Source organism: Vulpes lagopus, chromosome 5 (assembly GCF_018345385.1).
Source record: "Vulpes lagopus strain Blue_001 chromosome 5, ASM1834538v1, whole genome shotgun sequence".
Classification (NCBI taxonomy): domain Eukaryota; kingdom Metazoa; phylum Chordata; class Mammalia; order Carnivora; family Canidae; genus Vulpes; species Vulpes lagopus.
In genome coordinates this window covers 103,480,298-103,501,208 of record NC_054828.1, presented here as the reverse complement: position 1 = coordinate 103,501,208, position 20,911 = coordinate 103,480,298, and the positions used below count along the sequence as shown (strand labels likewise).

Below are 20,911 nucleotides of genomic sequence, written 5' to 3'. Positions count from 1 at the left end.
CTAAACGCTAGAAATGTGACAGTTGAACAGAGAACCCTTATCCTTTAGAAGCCAACATACTAATATAGAAAGACATAATACGCAAAAAATACGTTATCAGGTACTGAAAAGAAAATGCTAAAATAGACAATATAGCAATAGAGCTACTGGAATAACTGGTTAGGAGACATCTCTAAGGAAGTAACTAACATTTGGATTAAGATCTGAATGATGAGAAGGGAGATCTGGCAAAAAGAATGTTCCTAGTGGAATAAACAACAAGCATCGAAGCCCCGAGATAGTCTTCATGTGCTTAAGGGCAGAGTCAGTGTGGTTGGAACACAGTGAGTGAGAAAAAGAGAAGATGAGCTTCTCAGCCAAGGTAAGGAGCCAGAGCTTAATTTTTCCAGTAAGGGGAAATCATTGGAGAATGAAACAGCAAAGTATGATCTGAATCACTTATTAGAGAAAGAGTGGTTCTGGCTACTTTGGGGAGAACAGACTAAAAGAGGGTGAGCAGACCAGTTTGGGCTGATGACAGATGACCGTGTATGACCACAGTTGTAGCAGGGAAGCTGGAGAGAAGAAATCAAATTCAGGATATGTTCTAGAACAGAACCGATGAGCCCAGGGTGGGTTGAATGTGGCTATAAGAGAAAGAGTAGAATGGAAGAGAGCTCTTAGACTGTTGACTGAGACAAATTGCTTTTGAGCATTCTCAGTTGGGGCTGAGAGACAATCAGTAGACCTGTTCTTGGCAGAAACTGAAACGGACAAACAAAGGGAGATATGGACCACTTCAATACAGAGTCTGTGTGGGTGATAGAGATTTAATAGTCACCAGTGTAAAGATGGTGGTTATGGGATCCAGCAAAGGACAATGAGTAGGAGACCAGTGAAGTGAAATAATCACAAACGCATTTGAACAAAGGTGTGGTCAACTCTGTCAAATGTTAAGAGACTGTGCTATTAAATTAACCGTTAGCTTTGAAGATGTCTTATAACCTTAATCCTAATTATTTCTGTAAACTGGAGGAGGCGAGCCACCTTGGAGTCCATTCGGGTCGGAAATCAGAGACAGTGTGTGTATATAAATCTTTCAGAAAATTTTGCTGTGAAAAGTGAAAACAGAGAACTATAGCTAGAAGGAACAAGGACAGGCTAAGGGAAGAGTGGTTTTTTTGTTTTGTTTTTTTGAAGTTGGGTGAAATTAAGGAAGGTCTGAAAGCCAAAAGAAATGATACAGTAGCCTAGAATTTGAGGATGCAGAGAAATGCAAAGAAAAAGGCTATCTACAGAATCAAAGTTCTCATGAAAATGGATTCCAGAGCACATATAGAAGAGCAGACCTTAGATATGAACAGGGACACCATCCATTATGTAACAGAAAGAAATACAGAATCATATGGGCACATTTAGAGTCACACTCATAGATCAATTGTGGCAAGATAAAAATAATTGCCTTCTTGCATGCATTTTTCTTTATGAGCTAGAAGGTGAAGTCATCAGTGCAGAAGTAGGGCAGAGAAAGGATTTTAACAATCTGAGGCGCAAGAAGGTAAAAAACAAGAAGGTCAATTTACCAGAGAAGTGTGGTCAGGTGGTTTGGCAGGGCTGAGTACCCATTTCAGATTTGCAGACATGCAATTTAAGAAACTTGTGCCGGCTGGCTTCTGTTATTTTCTCCAGCTATACTGAACCGCTAGAGAAGAGGTACAAATACCATGATGGGACCAAGGATGTGTGTAAAGGAATGAGTACAGTGCTGGAACACTGCACCTAAGAAAAGTAAGAGGGAATTGAGATGGGGTGACATGCACGAAAAAGCAGATGGTCAAAGGAGGAGATAGATCTGAAAGAATTAGAGAATGTCTTGAAAGGGAATACAGGAGTAAATGAGCTGAAAAGGTGAGTGACTGCTGTCAAAAATCTAACTTGGGGAGGCAGGGAGTTCTACAGCAGGAGGCTGTCTTACGAATGGGTGGAGATGGAATGAAAGGAGATATCCTTAGAGCTGAAAAAAAATCATAGCGTGGGATGTGGCACTTATAGGAGGGAAGGTTGCCAAGACTGATCACAAAAGGAGTAAAAAGGCTATAAGCACGGTGCTAAAGTTATCAGTGCAGGAGGGGGCAGTGGCAGGGAAATCAGTAGACGCCCACAGTATGCTGGGGGGTGAGTAAAACATTCTGACAACTCTGAAAAAGCTGTTTTGTTTTGTTGTTAATAGAAAAGAGATTTGATATCAGCAATGGAGGACAAGGACATCTAACCCTCCTCTAGTACCCGAAGAACACAGAGTGTGTTCTGAATGGGCTGCACAGGAGACATTCAGCTGGGAAAGTAGAAAAGGAAACCAGGTTTCAGCTCAGGGGAGAAATTAAGAGAAAACACACAGTGAAGGTGTCTGGGTGGCTCAGTCCACTAAGCGTCTGGTTTTGGCTCAGGTCATGATCCCAGGGTCCTGGGATAGAGTCCTAGCATGTGGCTCCCTGCTCAGTGGGGAGTCTGCTTCTCCCTTCACACACTCCCCACTCGTCATCTCTCTCAAATAAATAAAATTGTAAAACACACACAGAGAGATCAAGTTATAGGCAATTTTGCTAATAACAGTGGATTATAGAGCACCAAGAAAGCGGCAGGACGGCAGGGAAGGGTTAAGCCCGGAGGAAGAGTAGGTAGTGCTTCTCCATCCTACCTGCACAATAGAACCAAGTAGGGACCATTTAAGATACAATCTCCAGGGGTGCCATGATCCTAATACGGAGTTGTGAACCACTTGCTTAAATGATAGTGAAGCAGTATGGAGATAAATGGCTTCATTGTCTGATGTTGAATGGGGGAGATAGGGAGTGAGGCACAATGGGGTTGGCCCCAGAAGCACTGGCAGAGGGACAGTGTTCTCAAGTACTGCTAGAGAAGACGTAATTTGTACAAGACTTCTAGGGGGCAGTGATTCTACTTCCCAGAGTTTGTTCCAATATTCTGGTTATTAACACAGAGATGCACCAGATGCTGGTTACAAGGTCCTCCATTGCTGTATTAACACAGCAAAAATGAAAATGTCAAATATGCAATGTTATGAAACATATAAGTGTAAATGTAAAGAGTAACAAAATAAAATGTAACCATTTAAAAAAACTTAGAATGTGATTTCTGTTGTGAAAAAAGATTCGGGATATATCAAAGATATATGCAGTTTCAAAAAAAACATTATGTACAGCATGGTATTAACTCAAAAAAGACTTGCTTTTACACACTAACACAGTAACAGATTGGAAGACCTTTAAAAAGGGGAAATCAGTGTTTATCCCTTTGAATTTTGACAAGTATTAAGGGTGATTGTTTTGCACATTTTGAAAATTTCTTGCACACATTTTATATTGACGGAAAAAAAGGTTTTTGTTTGGGGCGGGGCGGATGGCTTATTTTAAAGAAATGGGCCTAAAGTATCAGTTCCAATTCCTACTGTTCCCAAGGAGAATTTGGTCAGTGCAATTTGTTTCTGGTGACAGGCACATGCCATGGGCTTCTAAGTATTAAGAAGAATTACCTCAAATATGGAAATACAGCAAATGATGGTACACCCTGTCCTTTCAAATTCATACAGGGGTGTTAACAGGCCTGCCAAGGGGATTTTTTACTGTAGGGCAGTGGTTCTCAAAATGTAATCCAAGGATCCCTATGAGTCCCCAATAGACACTTTTGGGATTCTGGAAGGTCCTCCTTTTCCAACTACATAACTGCAAGACCAGATTTTCTTCATATACTTCAACCAAAACAACATATTGCAACATATGAATGTGGAAGCAGATATGAGAATCCAGCTGTCTTCGAAGCCAGTTAAGTGTTCTATTTGCAAACATGTAAAATAATGACTTTTTTCTCAAGATATATATGTGTGTGTGTATATATATATATACATGTATACATATATATGTATGTATATCTGAAGCTATTTTTATAAAAATACTAATACATTATGGGTTTGATTTTTAAATTAATATGTTTAAACTTTTAATTTCTAAAGTAATTATTGACAGATCATTTGGGGTCCTCAGTTTTTAGACCCGTAAAGGGGTGCTGAGACCAGAAGTCTGAAGTGCTGAGACACACTGATCTTTGCTATTTACTCTGAGGAGGGGAGATGACTCGGCATACTCATTTCAAAACCCTCTCTGGGTGGACTGTGTGACTCCTGTTCCTCCAATTCTGCTTTGAAACAGCTTTGCAGCCTTAATGATTTCTTCATTAAGGAGGCAAATAAATTTGACAAATATTCATTATATATTTATAGGAGTCATGTTTGATTTTTTGAAGATTATACTTTGACAGATATAATCTGATTTCTAGATATTATGATTTAGCCCTGAAGTTCTTTCTTTGCATTCAAAGGTGGATGAAAAAACAAACACTATGAAAAGTCTCCTCCTTCTTAAACATTTCCCTAATGACTGCAGTACCTAAAACTAGTTTGTTCCTCAAGAAAAATATTAAAAGGGAGAACTGGTCCAAAGGTTGTGAATCAGAACAGCAGTTTTGAAAGAATGGTTAAGGTAAAGAATGGGTAATTTGGCAGAGACAATATCCACCTTCATATCAAAGAGTACACTTTTCACCTGTCACTATGTCCTTCCCCAAGGCTCAACCACCCTTCTCAGGTAAACAACCAAATACAAGAACATAATTTCAGCTCTGTGCAGAAAGCTTTCCTAGTCAGTATGAAAACAGCAGGAGAATAATCCTACTACCCATTAGGAAATCTACTCTAATACTGGATCTTAAGTTTCAGTGGGCATCAGAATTATCTGGGAAGCCTATTAGAAATCAAATTTAAATCCATTATATACGATGTGAGGGAGGACAGGAGTGTGCATCTGAAACAAACACTCCAGGTGATTCGGATTAAAAATAAATAAAATCAAACTTTGAAAAACTATCCTAAGACTACTAAAACTGCCACTCAACTGATCTCTTCCATTTTTCTAAGAATCATTCGGGTATCCTCAACATCTAACTGCCAAGTTCCGCCACAGAGCCTGTAAGGAACTCCGCAATCTGACCAGTCTGTCTTTATAGCTCTGTCCCACAGCCACATCCACTTCTGCCCTACAGCCATCTCACTCTCCTGGAGCCCAGCTGCATTTCCCCCTTGCTGAGCTCTTTCCCATTTCCTCTGCCTGTGAAGGACGATTTATGCTTCATGGTTGTGTGATAGGGTGGGCAGTCCATGGCTATCTGGACTCTAAAACCAGTAGATCTGGCTCCCAAGCCCAGAGAACACTCCCTTGGTAAACATGGGCAACCTCTCCGAGACTCGGATGACTCCTCTATCAAAATGAAGGTAAAAAATAGCCACCCCAAAGTTATTGCTCCAGCACTGGCAGCATTTAGTTTAGATGTGAAGTGTATTCATTTGGGGTGGGGTTTTTTTTTTTTTTTTTGTCTCTTGTAAAGGCTTCCATCCTCCCAGTAGTGCGTTCTAGCAACATCAGCATTCTTAGAGACACAAGGAATATAAGAACAACTCTTTAACTCCTTACACAGGCTTATAAACCCAATTCTGAAAGAACTGAAGAGCAGATACTGAAGCTGCATCAGATCAAATCAGTATACTAAAGTCCTAAAGATAATCCAGGTCTGTAAGGGTAGACTGCTCTCACCTCACAATTATCTTGCCAGACATTTTTAGTTAATAATCCTGCTTCCTTGGAACACCTGGGTGGCTCAACAGTTGAGCATCTGCCTTTGGCTCAGGGCGTGATCCCGGGATCCAGGATCAAGTCCCCTTATCGGGCTCCTTGTGGGGACCCTGCCTGTGTGTCTCTCATGAATAAATAATCTTTTTTAAAAAATGTTTCCTAGCATTTTGAGGCAGAGGGTTTGAGAAAACACATTGATTGCCAAATGACAAGCCGGCTCATCTAGAGTACATGGTACATGTGTTAAGTATGAGAGGAGGATGGAAGGGATGAAGTTACCAGTCCAGCCCATGTTATTCTGCATATTCACCATGTACAAGAATATTGGATAATGTGAATGATTACAAAATGCATATAGATTTCGTCTTTCCAAGGACCTAAATCTAGATGAGAAACTTACTGATACCACATTTTTTCAGACAAAATAGCAATGACCATTACCCTCCAAGATGGTCATGTTTTTTCTCTTCAGGAAGCAAAGGGTATAAAATCAAAAGTAGGTATGATTTGGAAGATAGTTGCATTTTTCACAAACATTATCTCCATAAAAAAGGATTCAAAAGAATGTCTACCAGGATTTCGATCCATGTTCTCATCCCGTCCTCGTAACAACCCTGAGAGAGGTATTCTCTCCATTTTGCAGATGAAACAGCAGAGGCCAAGCTGTCATGTAGGATTTACACAAGTTCACAAAGCATGATAAGGTGGCCCTGGGACCAAAGCTCGGTTTTAACTCCAAGGTCCATCTCCTTTTCCTGGAATTGAAATTTAAGTATGCCTCCAAGTTTTTAAGTAATCTTCATATTTTGTGACTGGGGAAGTCTAAACTAACGCACAAATGATCCCCACCCCACCCAAAAAAGTTCCTGACAAGCTTCAGGAAGTTATCAGACTACATGGAGCATTAAAACAAGAAAAATTGAGAGTGCAAAATTTCTATCCCTGCTTCCCAAACACCTTTCACATTTTATTACTTGACTCTCTCACCAATCCTGTGGTGGGGGAAACTCAAAAAATAAGACAACTATTAGCAATCCAAGGTCTAATGGTTTCTCCTCAAAACCCCATCTGCCCTCAGAAGAATCAAAGCAATCTACATGAGCATAAAGGATCTTCTTGGCCTAGGTAAATGTCTGTTATTTGAAAAAAAAATCACATACAGGGTAATTCTGTTTTTGTGCAAAATAAAAATCAAGAGTATGTCTTATGCATAAACAGACGTATCAATAAGCACAGGAGTTATTTCAACAGCAATACCAGATATGGTTACCTCTGAGGTACACAAAGAACAGGAAAATTTCACTTCTTGCTTCATATAAAGGAATATTGTGGGTGATTTTCACCTTGTTTCAGTATTAATAAAATTGTGTTTCCTCCACCTTTTGGTGCTTTACAGAATGCCACCAAGACAGCTTTCATCATGAGGAACTTGATTTTCTGTGTCTGAAACCCCTGAAGGTGTGTAGTAACATCCTGGTTTGTGAGCCTGAGTTCCCCAGATACTTTTTTTGATAACGTGCTTTCCTACCAACCTCACAGGACCACTGTATGAAGTGGATGTGCTTCGCTGGGCTATACAAAAGCTGTGATCCCCTCTTCTCAACCTTTTTGTACATATCTTTAGGCAATTTTGAACTGGTCAACTGCTAGCTTTGGCTCCAAAGAGCCCAGAAAGTCACAAATCTAAAAGAACATAACAAAAGTTGTATTGCACTGAAGGATGTCAAGAGTGGTTAATTCCTTAACCTTAACTCCAGCAAAGCCCAAATCTGGAGGAAAAATCCCTAGGATCTAAGACTTCAGTAGAGAAAGCAGCAATGCTGTCCTCCTTTGAAAAGCCCCAATTCTACTTTGTTTGCCCAGGAGGCCTACTGGCAGATTCCCCAAAGTTCCAATACAGAGGCTTCAAACTGAATCCAAGACAGACAGTCACTTGGTTAGCAAACCTTGTGAGATTAGTAAACGCTGGCCATGAGAAGGTGGCTGCCAGCAGCACAGTCAACTGCTCTCAAGGCTGATTTTTCTCATCATCCCACAACTATGACAGGAATGGGAAAATAGGCGCACAGATTGATTCTGATCAAAGTTTAGGAATTCGACCATGAATAAAGTCTAACAGTTGGAGAACCTACCCAAGTAACCCCCCCTAGCAGATAAGCAGCTTATCAAAAAGCTGATTCCCTGGTTAAAAGGCTAAGCATGCACTTATGAAGACTCTGTGAAAGGCCACTTTGAATATTTATCTAGTGCACCACTAATAGCACCACCACAGCGTTTACTGAAATTTCAACAGGTTCTTAACCAAGTTAAGACCAAACTTCCTTTAATCCCATAATAATGAAACAACATAACACCAACAGTACCCACGCCTTCAACAAGGATAAAGCCCCTAGTCCCATCCAATTCTGGAAATAACTAAAGCCCAAGTCCAGGTCAGAGTTTTCTGAAAATATAACCCTCACAAGTGAAATATTGCTATTCAATTCTACAGAGGAAGTTCAGTAAAATGAGGAGGACTAGCTATCTTCATGAGAAATGTGTATGTCAGGGGTGCCTGGGTGGTTCCGTCCGTTAAACACCCAACTCTTAATTTCAGTTCAGGTCATAATCTTGGGGTCATGAGATGAAGCTTCACATTGGTCTCACTGGGCATGAAAAGCCTGCTTGGGATTCTCACTTCCTCAACCCTCACACCCCCCTTCCCCTCTCTCTTTATCCCTGCTCATACACTTGCTCACTCTCTTTCAAAACAAAAAATTTTATATATATATATATATATATATACATATATATATATATGTATATATATATATATGACACTCAGTAGCAGGGTTGTGAACGATTATTCCTCCCATAAAAGTAAATTCTTTGTGTCTTAATTAGGAAAATAAATCATTTGTCATTAAGCATTCCTTTAAAAAAAAAACTTTCATATTATATGGGCTACTACAAAATTGTACCACAGAAAATATACTAACACCAAAGTTAGTGCAGTCAACAGTTTTGAATATGTCTTTAATCCCTTTTATTGCTTCTTACTTAACAATTATTTTCAGTCTTCTAGCTGAAACCAAAGTGTTTTTTCTTGGAATTTTTTATAGAATTTTCTCTTCTTCGTGGAAAACACATTCTCCAATAAGAAATATTAACAAATCCATGGTCTAGATTTCACAACTCATGTTTTGTTGTTGTTGTTTAAAAAAAAAAAAAAAAAGGTAAGCTCTGTCTTTAATTTCAGAAGAATTGCTATTATACAACAAACTTTTTATTTTTTCATTCATAAAAACAGTCCACAGCATTCATAAAACAGGGTGTTAGAAGAAATAAAAAGACTTTTCAAGTAGATTCCTTATGTTTTAAGAACAGATGAGTCGGTAGCAATTTAATACAGATGGAAACAAATACAATCCATATAAAAACAAGATTTGAAAGAAGGAGGGGAGGAGATATATCAACCGAAGTAAATTTAGAGCTTTCAGGCATGCAACTCAACATCTGAATTTTCTTTACTTAAAAACCAAACTAGGTGCTTTAATAATAAGTGTTTATAAAGAAGGCTACAAAAATATTGCAAAAATATTAAATATTAGCCTTACATATACCATCAAAAAAAAAAAAAAAGGGAGAAAAGAAATTAACAAATCCCCAGCTACACCTAGGCTAATCACAACAAGTTTTCCCTAACAGAGACAGACAAAGAAAAATAATTTTTACAAGCTCAGCTTTGGGTACAATACCTTAGAGCTCTCACTTGGGTGTTTCCTGCTCATGCTCTTTTCAGTTTAAACAAACATGGTTTATGTAATGGAATACATACTTGAAGGATTCCTTAAAAAAGAATCACAAGTTTCATTTTATATATACAACAAATTTTTAATTATGTACTGAAAATAAATTACAGGAAATAACTTTAAAATGCAACAGAGGACAAAGTCACAATAAACATTCCCATTGAATTCCCTTGGGGGGGGGGGGTGAGATTGCAGTGCTCAAGAAGATAAATATCACAAATATATCAAAAACTTCAAATTGTCTATGCATTCACACACTGACATGAGCCACAAACATTCCTTCACAGGGACTGTACTTAGCCTACCACAGAACCAGATTTTGCCATAAACTACAAAACTTTTAATACAAAATCGTATTTATATATTTATAATTCATATACATGCCCTATCTGTGATTTTAGAAAATAAAAGCTACACACTGTACAGACACTCTTAACTCATAGCTGTAGGCAACATTTTTGGATGGAATTTCTCCCCCAATAAAATTAATGGCATATTTTATGTACATGAAGGCTAAACTGCATAAAGACAGTTCAGTTTCCCAGATATGCATCTCCTTTTAGGGCAGGTTTATAAATTTAAAAAGGCAAGACAAATGTACACCTCAGAATCACTTTCTTAGCTACAAGAGTTGTCATGTAATTTCTGTGAATTTTCTGATACATGCACTTATGTAATACTGGTATTGAAGGCAGTAAAGCAATATATACTTTTAATGTAGTGGCTCAATAAAGGCTTCATTGTCATTCTGATTCTTGATACAGTGATTCATAACGTCACTAAAAATTAAAATTTCAATGGGACACTGGTGTTAAAGAGACTCTAAATAGATTTTTTAAAATATTTCCCTGAAATATCCTTTTACATAAGACAAATTTCACTAACATTAGATTAAAAGGAAAAGAAAATAAAAGAAACATGGCACAAATGTGCATGATAAACTAATGCTCCTCAGCCAATCTCCATGTCTTAGGAGCCAAGAACAGAATGCTTAAAACCAACAAACAATTTTCACACTCTGTGGCAGCCATCTGTGAAGCCAGTTATACTAAACTACTTCTACAGTTGATTGTAAACTTTGGTTTATTTTTATTTGAGTTCTCATTGTACAGCAAGCATGAAAAAAGGGAGAGTGGAGTCCATGAGGAGATGAATTGTCAGTCTGTCTTTAATCTGGCATGATGAGACACCTGGTCAGTCAGGCCTGCTTTGATAGAGTTTGTTACAGACTGCCTTATGTTTTCCTCCATCAAATTATCACCCAGGGGCTTCAATACCTGTGGTATGAGAAATGTGCAAAACAAATAAAAACATGAGGTAAAAAAAGAGTTACATATAAAAATAGATATAAAAATTCAATTCAAAGCAATGAAGAAAATAACCAGAAATGTGGGAAATAAAAAGATGCTTCTCCCAAAAAAAAGCTATGATGCTACAAATAATGCAGTTAGACATCTGATAATGCAACAAAAACTAGTTTCCTCCTATTCAAACCATTTACAATTCCTAGGAGACGGATGTGCAATTCCATACCCTATATGCAGCATCAAATCTGGTAAGTATACAGCATTTATGCAGACCGGCCCAGACGGTCCTGCTTATTGTCCTACATGTATTAGTGGGAATACTTCAGATAGAGAAAAAAGTTAAAAATACTGTCTAATTTTTCTTCTTGTTATTGTTGGATGACAGTCTCTGTCGCTGTGCTGATGAAAGAGCACGATGGACCATTCGACGTCTAGTAACTTCAAACAGTTTGGAAAACACCTAAAACATGGAGTGATTCGTTAGGACAATGACTCAGAGTGCCTTGAAGTTAAAGAGTTTAAGACTACAAGAATCGGAGACTTTGTGGGTTTCTCACCTTCCTGGGACTCCTCTGAAGCAAAAGAAAAGAGAAATGCAAGAAAATTTAGGCAAGGTTTGTTGACACAGCACAGATCTCTGACTAGTGATCAACTTACCTTCACTACACTGAAAATAATTTTACACACTTTAGATTCTTCCATTTAATTATTTTGTAATAATGGCACCTCTAAAGTCCTAGAATCAATGCTATATAGGAGAATGACTGGCTTTCAAAAGAAAACACTGTACAATGATTAAAATTCATGCTGCAGAAAATTAGTAATGGTCCAAAATTTTAAAGTAGGTATTTTTTTTTAAAGTGAGATTGTTGATAGCTTTTAATCCATCCTCTATTAGAAGATATCAAAGGAATATGAAGAGTGAGATTTTTTTAGATAAAAGGTTAAATTTAACAAATATCCAAACACAAGCTTCCAAATCAGATCCAAATAAATCAAGCATTTCTCTGAAGAATAAATACAAAATCCAAATTAATATAGTGGGTCACTTTATAAGATAATGACATTATTACAAGAAAAATCAATACCCAATCAACCTTCAAAAAATGATTTACTTCATCAGTCTTTAAACTTAAGGCCAAAACCAACATGAACCTGCATATCCTAGATCTTCGAAATAAGCCCAATTACTTCATCGGCCCAGAAATGATATTTGAAAATGCCATTATTATACTGTCCATCAATAATAACTGCAGCTTTCCTTCTGATCCTTGACATGATGCTCAAGTATTTCACGATGATCATTTTAATAACATCCTTGAATGGAATTTTCTCAACACAGGCAATTCCAGCACACAGTTGGCCAATATACAACATGGCTTTCCTTAGTAGATTCTTGTCAGGCCCGACTCTGAATTCTGGTTTGAGGTAAAATATTATGATTTGAATTCTGGCTGAGGTAAAAGATTACGATTAAGAGAAGCTGGTTCTCTTTGTAGTGCTTTGCTTTGTTCAGAGTGTAGTGTTTCCATAGTACAGAAGTCAAACAAAATTCCTTTGGTAAAAGAAATCTCTACAAGATTGTTCCTTGTAGTACATCAGCAAATCACCACTATCTTCATGGATGGCAACAAAGACCTGAATGCCATCCACTATTTTTCCTCAAATAAGCATGCATTGCTTCTTGCCAGTGTTAGTAAGAGACTTCTTTTGCTTTCTTAAAGCACTGCACTTCCAAATTTCTTTTCCTTATACCGATTCTATTTTCTTTCCTCTAAGAAAAAATTCCTTAGAGACTCTGGCCTTGCCCATCATGTGGCATAATCAGGCCCATGACTAAGAATCTATCCAAGGATATAACAGATTTAAGCTAATCAAAGCACACTATAATTATTTATGACTTTAAGAAAAAATTTCTCCGGTTCATTTTTATATTCAGATTATACAACCAAACAAAACAGAAAACATCCTCTTGACATTCCTCATACAAAAGAAAAGTAGGTGTGCAAATACTGCAGAAGGGTGGGGAAGTGTCACAGGGATGAGATTAGTCACTGAAAAACCAAAAGATAGATACCAACCTGTTCCCACAGTGTTTCAGCAATCTGATCAATCATTGTTCCAATTTCTCTGAACTCCCCAGAGTACTTTACATATGCCCAAGTACAAAGAGATGTCAGTGCTAACCCCATGATAAGGTTACACAAGACGGCTATAGAGTTTAGGCCAATGAAGCCAGTCAGTCCTGAGATTATATACATAGCAAACATGACTGCAAACAGTGTGGCAGGGGTACGAGCAGCATAGAAGATATTTTTGCCATCATTGTGCTTTATAAAATTTGCATAGGTTTCTTCGATTTCAGCTTCAAGCTGGTCCTGATAACGATGGCAGAATTCATCTCCACCCATTTTTTTTACTGAACGGAACTGTTTAATCGCCACTTCCTTGAGATCCAGGTGTTTTCGCTCCAGATCTGAAGGTGCAATGTAAGGCTTGTCCCCACCACATACCTGTACAGACAGAATTACAGGAGGACACATTACAGGCTAGAAGTAATTTATATTTGGGAAGAAGTTCCCTGCTCACAGTTTTTAGTCTCAAAGTCAAGCCACCTACATGGTTGAGTTTTAAACTTGTTCATAATAACCTACACATAAGTTACTTCTTATATGTTTAACTTACTTGGGCAAAATAAAGAATCCCAGTAAAGACAGAAAAAATTATACTGCTATCTATAGCTGACTTCATTGACCCACCAACACACCATTAGAATACAAAAAGACTGCTGGCACAGAGTGGGTAAAAAAGAGAAAAAAAGGTATTTTAATGTTTGAGTTAGCAAGATTAGCACAGAAGTTGTTATTGGCCTTAAACTGATATTACATCATAAGATACTAATAAGAGCACTCTGAATCATGTGTCAAAACTATTTTAGTACAATTTATATAATAACTTGCCACCTGTATCCTGCACTCCAACCATGTGAATTATATTCTCAGTTTATTTGCAGTAGAGATGGTAAAGGGGAATCAGTGACTGATATAACGTGATAATCCATGCAGAGCACAAATTAGTTCAATTATTTTAAATGTAAAAATCCTCTTACTCTAGTGTCAAATTTAAATGTTGGTTACAAACCTGCTCCATACTTTTGCAATAGATCTCTCTTGCTCCTGCTACTGCAGCAAGATTATTAGCTTCAGCTGTTGCCTAAAAAAATAAAACAAAATGTGCCAATTTTATGCAAAAGATATTCAATGGCTCTATAAATTCTGATTAACACAATAAATTATATACAATGAACATGCCTGAAAATGAACCAGAGAAAACATTATCGACTTCCAGTTTTCCTTTCCAATGGAAGGGAAGACCAGTATAAAATATCTAATAATTGCTTCTAACAGGACTGCCTAATTTTGTGTTGCTTAGGTTTATTAAAATGAGTATGCTAAGGTGTCTGGGTGGCTCGTCAGCTTAGCATCCGACTTTTGGTTTTGGCTCAGTAAGAGTCATAAGACTGAGTCCTGAATTGGGCTCTGTGCTCAGCACAGAGTCTGCTTGAGATTTCTCTCTGCCCCTTCTGCTTGTGTTCTCTCTCTCTCTCTCGAATAATCTTAAAAAAAAAAAGAAAAAAAGGATTGTAAAAAAAATCCGTATGTGCTGAGGAAATCAAAAAATCAGACACGATCCTAAAATGTGTCAAGCCTCCAAATGTACAGAACCAGTGCTTGCTCTCTCTCCTATAAGTATTATACAAGAGACTTTCAAATTGACAAAACTGCTTATTGCAGGAGCTGTAGAAATAAATACTGTTTAATCTACTATAAAACTGAGAAATTGCCCAAAAATATCACCTAGATATGCATCTGAAAAAAATTAAACATAAATTTGAGTGAAAAATTAACAGTATGAACACAGTGATATAAAACTTACAAGAACAGATTGACATTAAAATAACAATTATTCTTGATCTCTTAAATTAAGCTGTCTCATCTTCTCTTAAAAAATGAACTAGGTTAAAATAACATTGTCCCAAAAGAACACTTTTTTTTTTTTTTAAGATTTTATTTATTTACTCAAGAAAATCAGAGACAGAGACAGAGAGAGGCAGAGACACAGGCAGAGAGAGAAGCAAGCCTCATGCAGGGAGCCCAATGTGGGACTCAATCCCAGGACTCCAGGATCACGCCCTGAGCCAAAGGCAGACACTCAACCACTGAGCCACCCAGGCGTCCCAAGAACACTTTTTATAAAAAAGATTTTATTTACTTATTTGACAGAGAGAGAGAGCAAAAGCAGAGGGAGCAGCAGACTCCCCACTAAGCATGGAGCTAGCTTAGGGTTCCATCCCAGGATACTGGGATCACGATCTGAGCCGGAGGCAGACACTTAACTGACTAAGCCACCCAAGCACCCCTAAAAGAACAGCTTTTAAAAAAGGAGAGGGAAAAAAAGAAAAAAACTATATGCACTAGAAGCAACTCTAAATCATTAATATCAAAGGGATAAATAAACTTTATTTCCAACATTTATTGTCAAAGCTCAGAGAACAGAAGAAATTTGGTTCAGAGAGGCCCATATTAAGCCATCTCCTGAAAAAGAAATTATTTGCTTGAAAGAAACACAACTCCATCTCCAGCACTTATTTCTAAACCAAAGACTTTTTTCCTTCATAAATATATGTACAACACACACACTACCTGAAGCATGGACTTTGGATGTGGAAGTTCCTCTCCTTGATAAATTTTAATATAAGCCTAAAAATACAAAAGACATTATATTGGCAGGTTAAACAACTTGGCTCTACATCATGAAGGAAGAAAAACCATTTAATATAAAAATAATTCATGCTTATAAAAGGGAAGTCTAGGAAAAAATTCTAAATAAAAAAACAAATTAAAAAAAAGGAAATTGAAATCTTAAAAATCATAGACTCTCATTTCCAAAGTTAACCCTATTCTCAACATTATTAAAAATACATGTTGCAAAAAAAAGTTGCTAAATAATATCCTAGAGAATGTTTCTAAATATAATTCCAACTTGCATAAGTTATCTCATATATAAAAATTATTTATACAATGCCATCTACTTTATGAAAAGACATTCATAATTCTTCCCTCCTGCCATTGTTTTAAATGTTAGAAAATATTTTTACTCAATATTTCACTTTGACCAAGTTAAATTATATTCCAGTTCAAGAAAAAAATTACCTAATTTATGCTTTAAGGATAAGAAGGAAAAATGAAAGTTTTTGGTAAGTTCATATAGGAATTGCTCATCTTAACTCCTTACTACCTCTAAATTAATTCATAACAAAAATAGTATGAAAGTGAACATCAACTGTCCAATAAATGACCCAAAATATACTTTCAACTGGAATTTCCCTTCCATCTCTAACTACTATGAACAGAAAGAACCCTGACAATGGTTTTGCTCTGGCAAGCAAGCTATGAGGACTAGAAAAGAGAGCAGAGAGAGAGAGAAAAAAAAAAAAATCTATGAGTAATTTACTTAAACTCAGAAACCAGTTTTGTACTTTCAGTTGCTCTTATCAAGTTTTCAAGAACTCAGAGAGAAGGCTTTTATGAAAACTCAAGATGCAGAATTACATTCCCAATTATTTATCATTGCTCACAAATGATAGAATGGTATTACAATTATATGGTGAATGGTCTTCTCTTCATATCAGAGCTGGAGAAAAAGTAGGATAATTCCATAAACAAATAAAATCACTGTCTAAGAGATACAAGTTGTCTGCTGTAATTTTAACTATCCTTAAAAACTGATATAGCCGATTCAAAGCAGAAAAAGAAACTATATATAAACCTCACTTTTTTGCTTTAAAGTATACATACATATCAATTTTAAGTCAGCTATATTTCTAACTGAGACAAAGTCATTTAATGTAGCTTTACCTTAAAGTATTCTACAAGATCTCTACAAGTGACTTTAGATCCACTTATCTCTTTTTCTACCAAATTTTCAGGGGCAAGCAGCAATGGAACTAGATTTCGAAGCTCTCTTTTAAAATCTTCATCAATATCTGGAGGAGATGAGATAAAAGCCAGCATGTTAGTCAAAAAAAGAAAGAAAAGAAAAGAAAGAAAGATTAAAAGCAGTACCCTCTGGTAAAGGTTCATAAAATCCTGTTTCATGAAAACGACAATATACATACAGTATTTATTACTTGAGTAGATTTAAAAAAAAAAAATTCATCCAAACACCTATCTCCTAGGAAAAAATACTCCTCTTATTCTGCTATTCCATTTCCCTCATCCTCCAATAATTTTTTCAGCTCAAATAATAAATAAACTGCGATCTACCAAAATAAATTCCAAGTCTTTTTCAAAAGACAAACAATTCCTGAAATTATACTAAATTTTAATACTAGATTTTGTATTTCCAGCTATATTGTAAAACTTTCATTATTCCTCCAGCCTTTAGCCATCACATTTAATCCTAAAACATACCTAAAAATTTGCATCATCCCTAAAACAGAGTCTTAAATCTGATTACATGAATACAATATATTAGTAAAACATTTTACAGACTGCAAACAGATGAAATACTGAAATGTTCTCAGCCTTTGGAATTTTTAGGACACTAGTGCTAGCAACAGATCACATTATAAAATATGCTAATCCATACACTAGGTGTCTGTGACAAACCCAATGGAAAGCTAGACAGACCACACAGCATTAAAATCACCTCATAAACTATCTTCCAGTACAAAACAAAACATTAAGGAACCATGTATTTTTCTTTTAAACTCTCAGCCTCTAAAAAATTAAAGTTCTGATTTTAGCAAGAATGGGAATTCCCACCTTTCAATCTCCCATCAAAACTAGGATTAGTTGCAACTTTAAGACCAGGATGTGGCAAAAGGAAGCAACCAAGATTTGAGAAACAATTGTGAATGTGCTTCCTTACATTCTGTAGCTCTTCATGTTGATTCTGTTTTACCTGAGGGGAGAAAGAAACAGGGTGAAGATGCAAACAGTAAAAAAAAAAAAAAAAGAAGAAGAAGAAGAAGAAGAAGTTGTTTTAAAGAAAATACACACGCATACTCACAAGTGTGCACACTTAACTCCAATGCTATACTTCCAGATGGGTGTTTTTTGACAACATAAAATTTTACTAAAGACCCACTTCTGACCACTGTGGTAAGACCCCACTTTATCTGAAAACTAGAAAAGAGGTTTTCCCCCATGTTTGCTGCAAACGGATGAAGAAATACAAATAATAATTAATCATACTATCTAACACCAGACTAACAAGTAGTGGCTGTGGTTTACAAACCAGTAGATAAATTAAGAATTTGCCTTTAAAGTACTTGTAACAGCAAAGAGAAAAACAAGGTACTAATTTGCCTACAAATAAAAAGGTCAACCCCTGAGCAAAATAACAGCTAAAATGAAAAAGCTCCAATGCAGTCTAAAAAATCTTTGAAACTTGTTGGGATTTCACTACTTACCCCAAATGACTATTTATGATTTATGCTAGTTATCGGTGTTTTGGGAAGAGAGATTGCTATGTGTTTTCTAGAAGAAAATCTTAAATTTAGATTTTGTTTAATAACTAATTATCTCAGTATAATTCACATACTCTCTCAATGACTCTTCTCAAACACCATTTTAAAAAACCATGCACTATTTATAATCAACAAAACCTGGAAACTACCTAAATCTCCATCAAGAGTAGAATGAAGAAATTGTTGTCTAATCATACAATAGAATACTGCATAACAATGAGACTGAATGAACTAAACTACATGTAACAATATCTAAGAAACAATACTAGCAAACGAAGCTAGACACAAAAGAATACATGTTGTATATAATTCCTTTCCTAAAAAGTACACACAAAGCCCGTCAGAGGTCAGGATACAAGTAGAGGGCTGGGGGGTAGTAGATGAAGGTGGGTACTTCTGGTGAGTACCAAACATGGCTACATTAATTTGTATAAATTTATCAAGCTGCACTTACGACTTGAGCACTTTCCTGTATCATTTCAATAAGATAAAAACAAAAACAAAACGTGGTCTTTGAAGTTCAAAAAAAATTCTGAGTTTTAGTTAGTATGTCTGATATGCTTTGTATTCATTTCTTCTGAACAAACCAGAGAAAACTCTGATGATTGAAATTATCTCTGACAATAGGGTCTGGAAATGCCTTTCCAATAGCCAAGAACGAGGAATTGGTTTTCATCTTATTTTATTAATAAGAAAATTATATTATGCCCCGAGTTTTTTTAATGTGGTTGAGAAACTAAATACATCATCCTACAGGCAATAAAACTTTATTACCCAAAAGTGAGGACCCTACCACTTACAAATTAAGAGATTTTCATGTAACTTTTGTGTATGTGAGTAGATGGATACATCTGACCTGAGAATTTCCCCAAGTACTTCGATAGGAGGGTACACCTCAGGAACAAAGGATCATGTTGTGAGGTTATTTTCTAGGAATGCTTTAATGTAGCATGTTGCATGGATCAGGAGTCTGGACATTAGGGTCCTAGTTCCAGTTATCAACAATTAGTTAAGAGACCAAAGGCAAGTCACTTTTCTGGGTTCAGTTACATTATATATTTAAAAAAGGAAGCTGAATTAGATTTGGTTAAGATCCTTCTAGCTCTAAATGCTGTCACTCTAAGAGACAGTATTCTTTGGACAGAACACATCATCTGTGTTTAATGTATGTATTATCATATTACCTATACCTAGTCCGTTCCAATTGTTTGGAAAGCTCAGCTATGCCAAAAAGAGACACATGCAAGTAGATCAAAAAAGTTAGTCTCCTTCAAAATTTTATCCTTTGAATATTGTACAGGAGTACAACCAACCTACTTTTCATCAATTCTATATAGGCTAATTTGGGATATGCAATTTATAGTGGCAACACTTAAGAGACAGGAAGTCTAAGCAGCAGTCCAGACAGCAGACTCCTTCATCTGGCTTCGTGCTTATTATGCTCTCCTCACTAGGAAATGGGGGCTTACCTGCAATCTCTTTTCAAGGAATTGTTTTCCACCTTCCAAACCATATGAATGTTCATAAGGATAACTCCAGTCTCGAATCAAAAACATTAGTGTCTACAGACAGAAAAAAGTAGAAATCATTTCTTACAAAATTTTACAAAAAAAAAAAAAAAAAAAAAAATCACTAAACAATTTAACAACCACTCCCCTAAACAATCCCTATGAAAAGTTATAGTAACCAAATGGTTAATACTGCTCATAGTTCTAGCAAGGTCCTACCTAAGCCTACAACACTCCTAGCCCCTATACCAAGCAATTGCTTCCTTTTGAGAACTTCATGGTATTTGAAGAGTCACCAGAGGCAATAATACAGGATCTTAAAAAAATCAACAAAAGGCATTATTAGGGCATACAGATCATAATTTTAAGTCAAGGTTGTATAACTAACAGCAATTAATCTAATTCTAGACCAACTGATTCTTTTCACTGAATTTTTTATTCATATATGCTTCGGTTTCTCAATCGCAGCCTTACTGATAATTTGAACCAGACAATTCTGCATGTGGCTGGTTGGTGAACAGTATTTCTGGCCTCTATGCACTAGGCCAGCAACGTTAACCTCCCTCCAAAACTGTAACAACCAAAAATGTCTCCAGACATTGGCAAATGTCCCCTGGGTGACAGAATTATCCCAATTAGGAAAAACTGATTTGGGCCAAATACAGTATATTTCATCCCTAGACAGAAAATAAAGCCATAGCCTGCCCCGATATTTCATAAAAGTGATCACCTGAGTCACATAAGACTAAGGCAGAATCAATATAAACCCACCAACACTAAAGATCATCAGCTGTCACGCAGAAAGTACTTCACATACTGATGAGCAAACAGGGTGGAGTCATTCTCACCTATTATAACACATCTGACTAAACAGTACTAATGTCAACTTATAAATTACACTTACTTCAAAAAAGAAACCACCTGAAATTAGCTTTGCTTTTATTAATTTAAATCTCTGTCACAACAGGACTCTACAGAAGCAAACAGAGCATATACTTCTCAAATAACTCCACCCAGGTTTATTTCTGACTCAATATTCTGTACCTGGCATTTAACAGGAGTAAAAAATATGGGGATTGAGGGAGTGGAA

At 36.5% G+C, this 20,911-nt stretch overlaps 1 protein-coding gene across 4 annotated transcripts in view; it reads right to left on the bottom strand.

Moving 5' to 3' along the window:
* Positions 1-8,928: 8,928 nt before the first annotated feature.
* The window catches only part of ATL2 (atlastin GTPase 2), a 55,712-nt gene continuing 43,729 nt past the window's right edge, over positions 8,929-20,911 (bottom strand). For 3 of the 4 annotated variants that reach the window (XM_041754870.1, XM_041754871.1, XM_041754872.1), the window contains 7 exons: positions 19,783-19,875; positions 17,607-17,745; positions 16,698-16,825; positions 15,483-15,539; positions 13,921-13,992; positions 12,861-13,292; positions 8,929-10,749 (listed from right to left, as the gene is read on the bottom strand). In XM_041754870.1, coding sequence (XP_041610804.1) covers positions 10,630-10,749; positions 12,861-13,292; positions 13,921-13,992; positions 15,483-15,539; positions 16,698-16,825; positions 17,607-17,745; positions 19,783-19,875 — 1,041 coding nt within the window. In that variant the 3' untranslated portion in view covers positions 8,929-10,629. Of the gene's footprint in view, positions 11,240-11,336; positions 11,352-12,860; positions 13,293-13,920; positions 13,993-15,482; positions 15,540-16,697; positions 16,826-17,606; positions 17,746-19,782; positions 19,876-20,911 lie in introns of all 4 variants that reach the window. The other variant, XM_041754873.1, reaches the window with a different exon arrangement.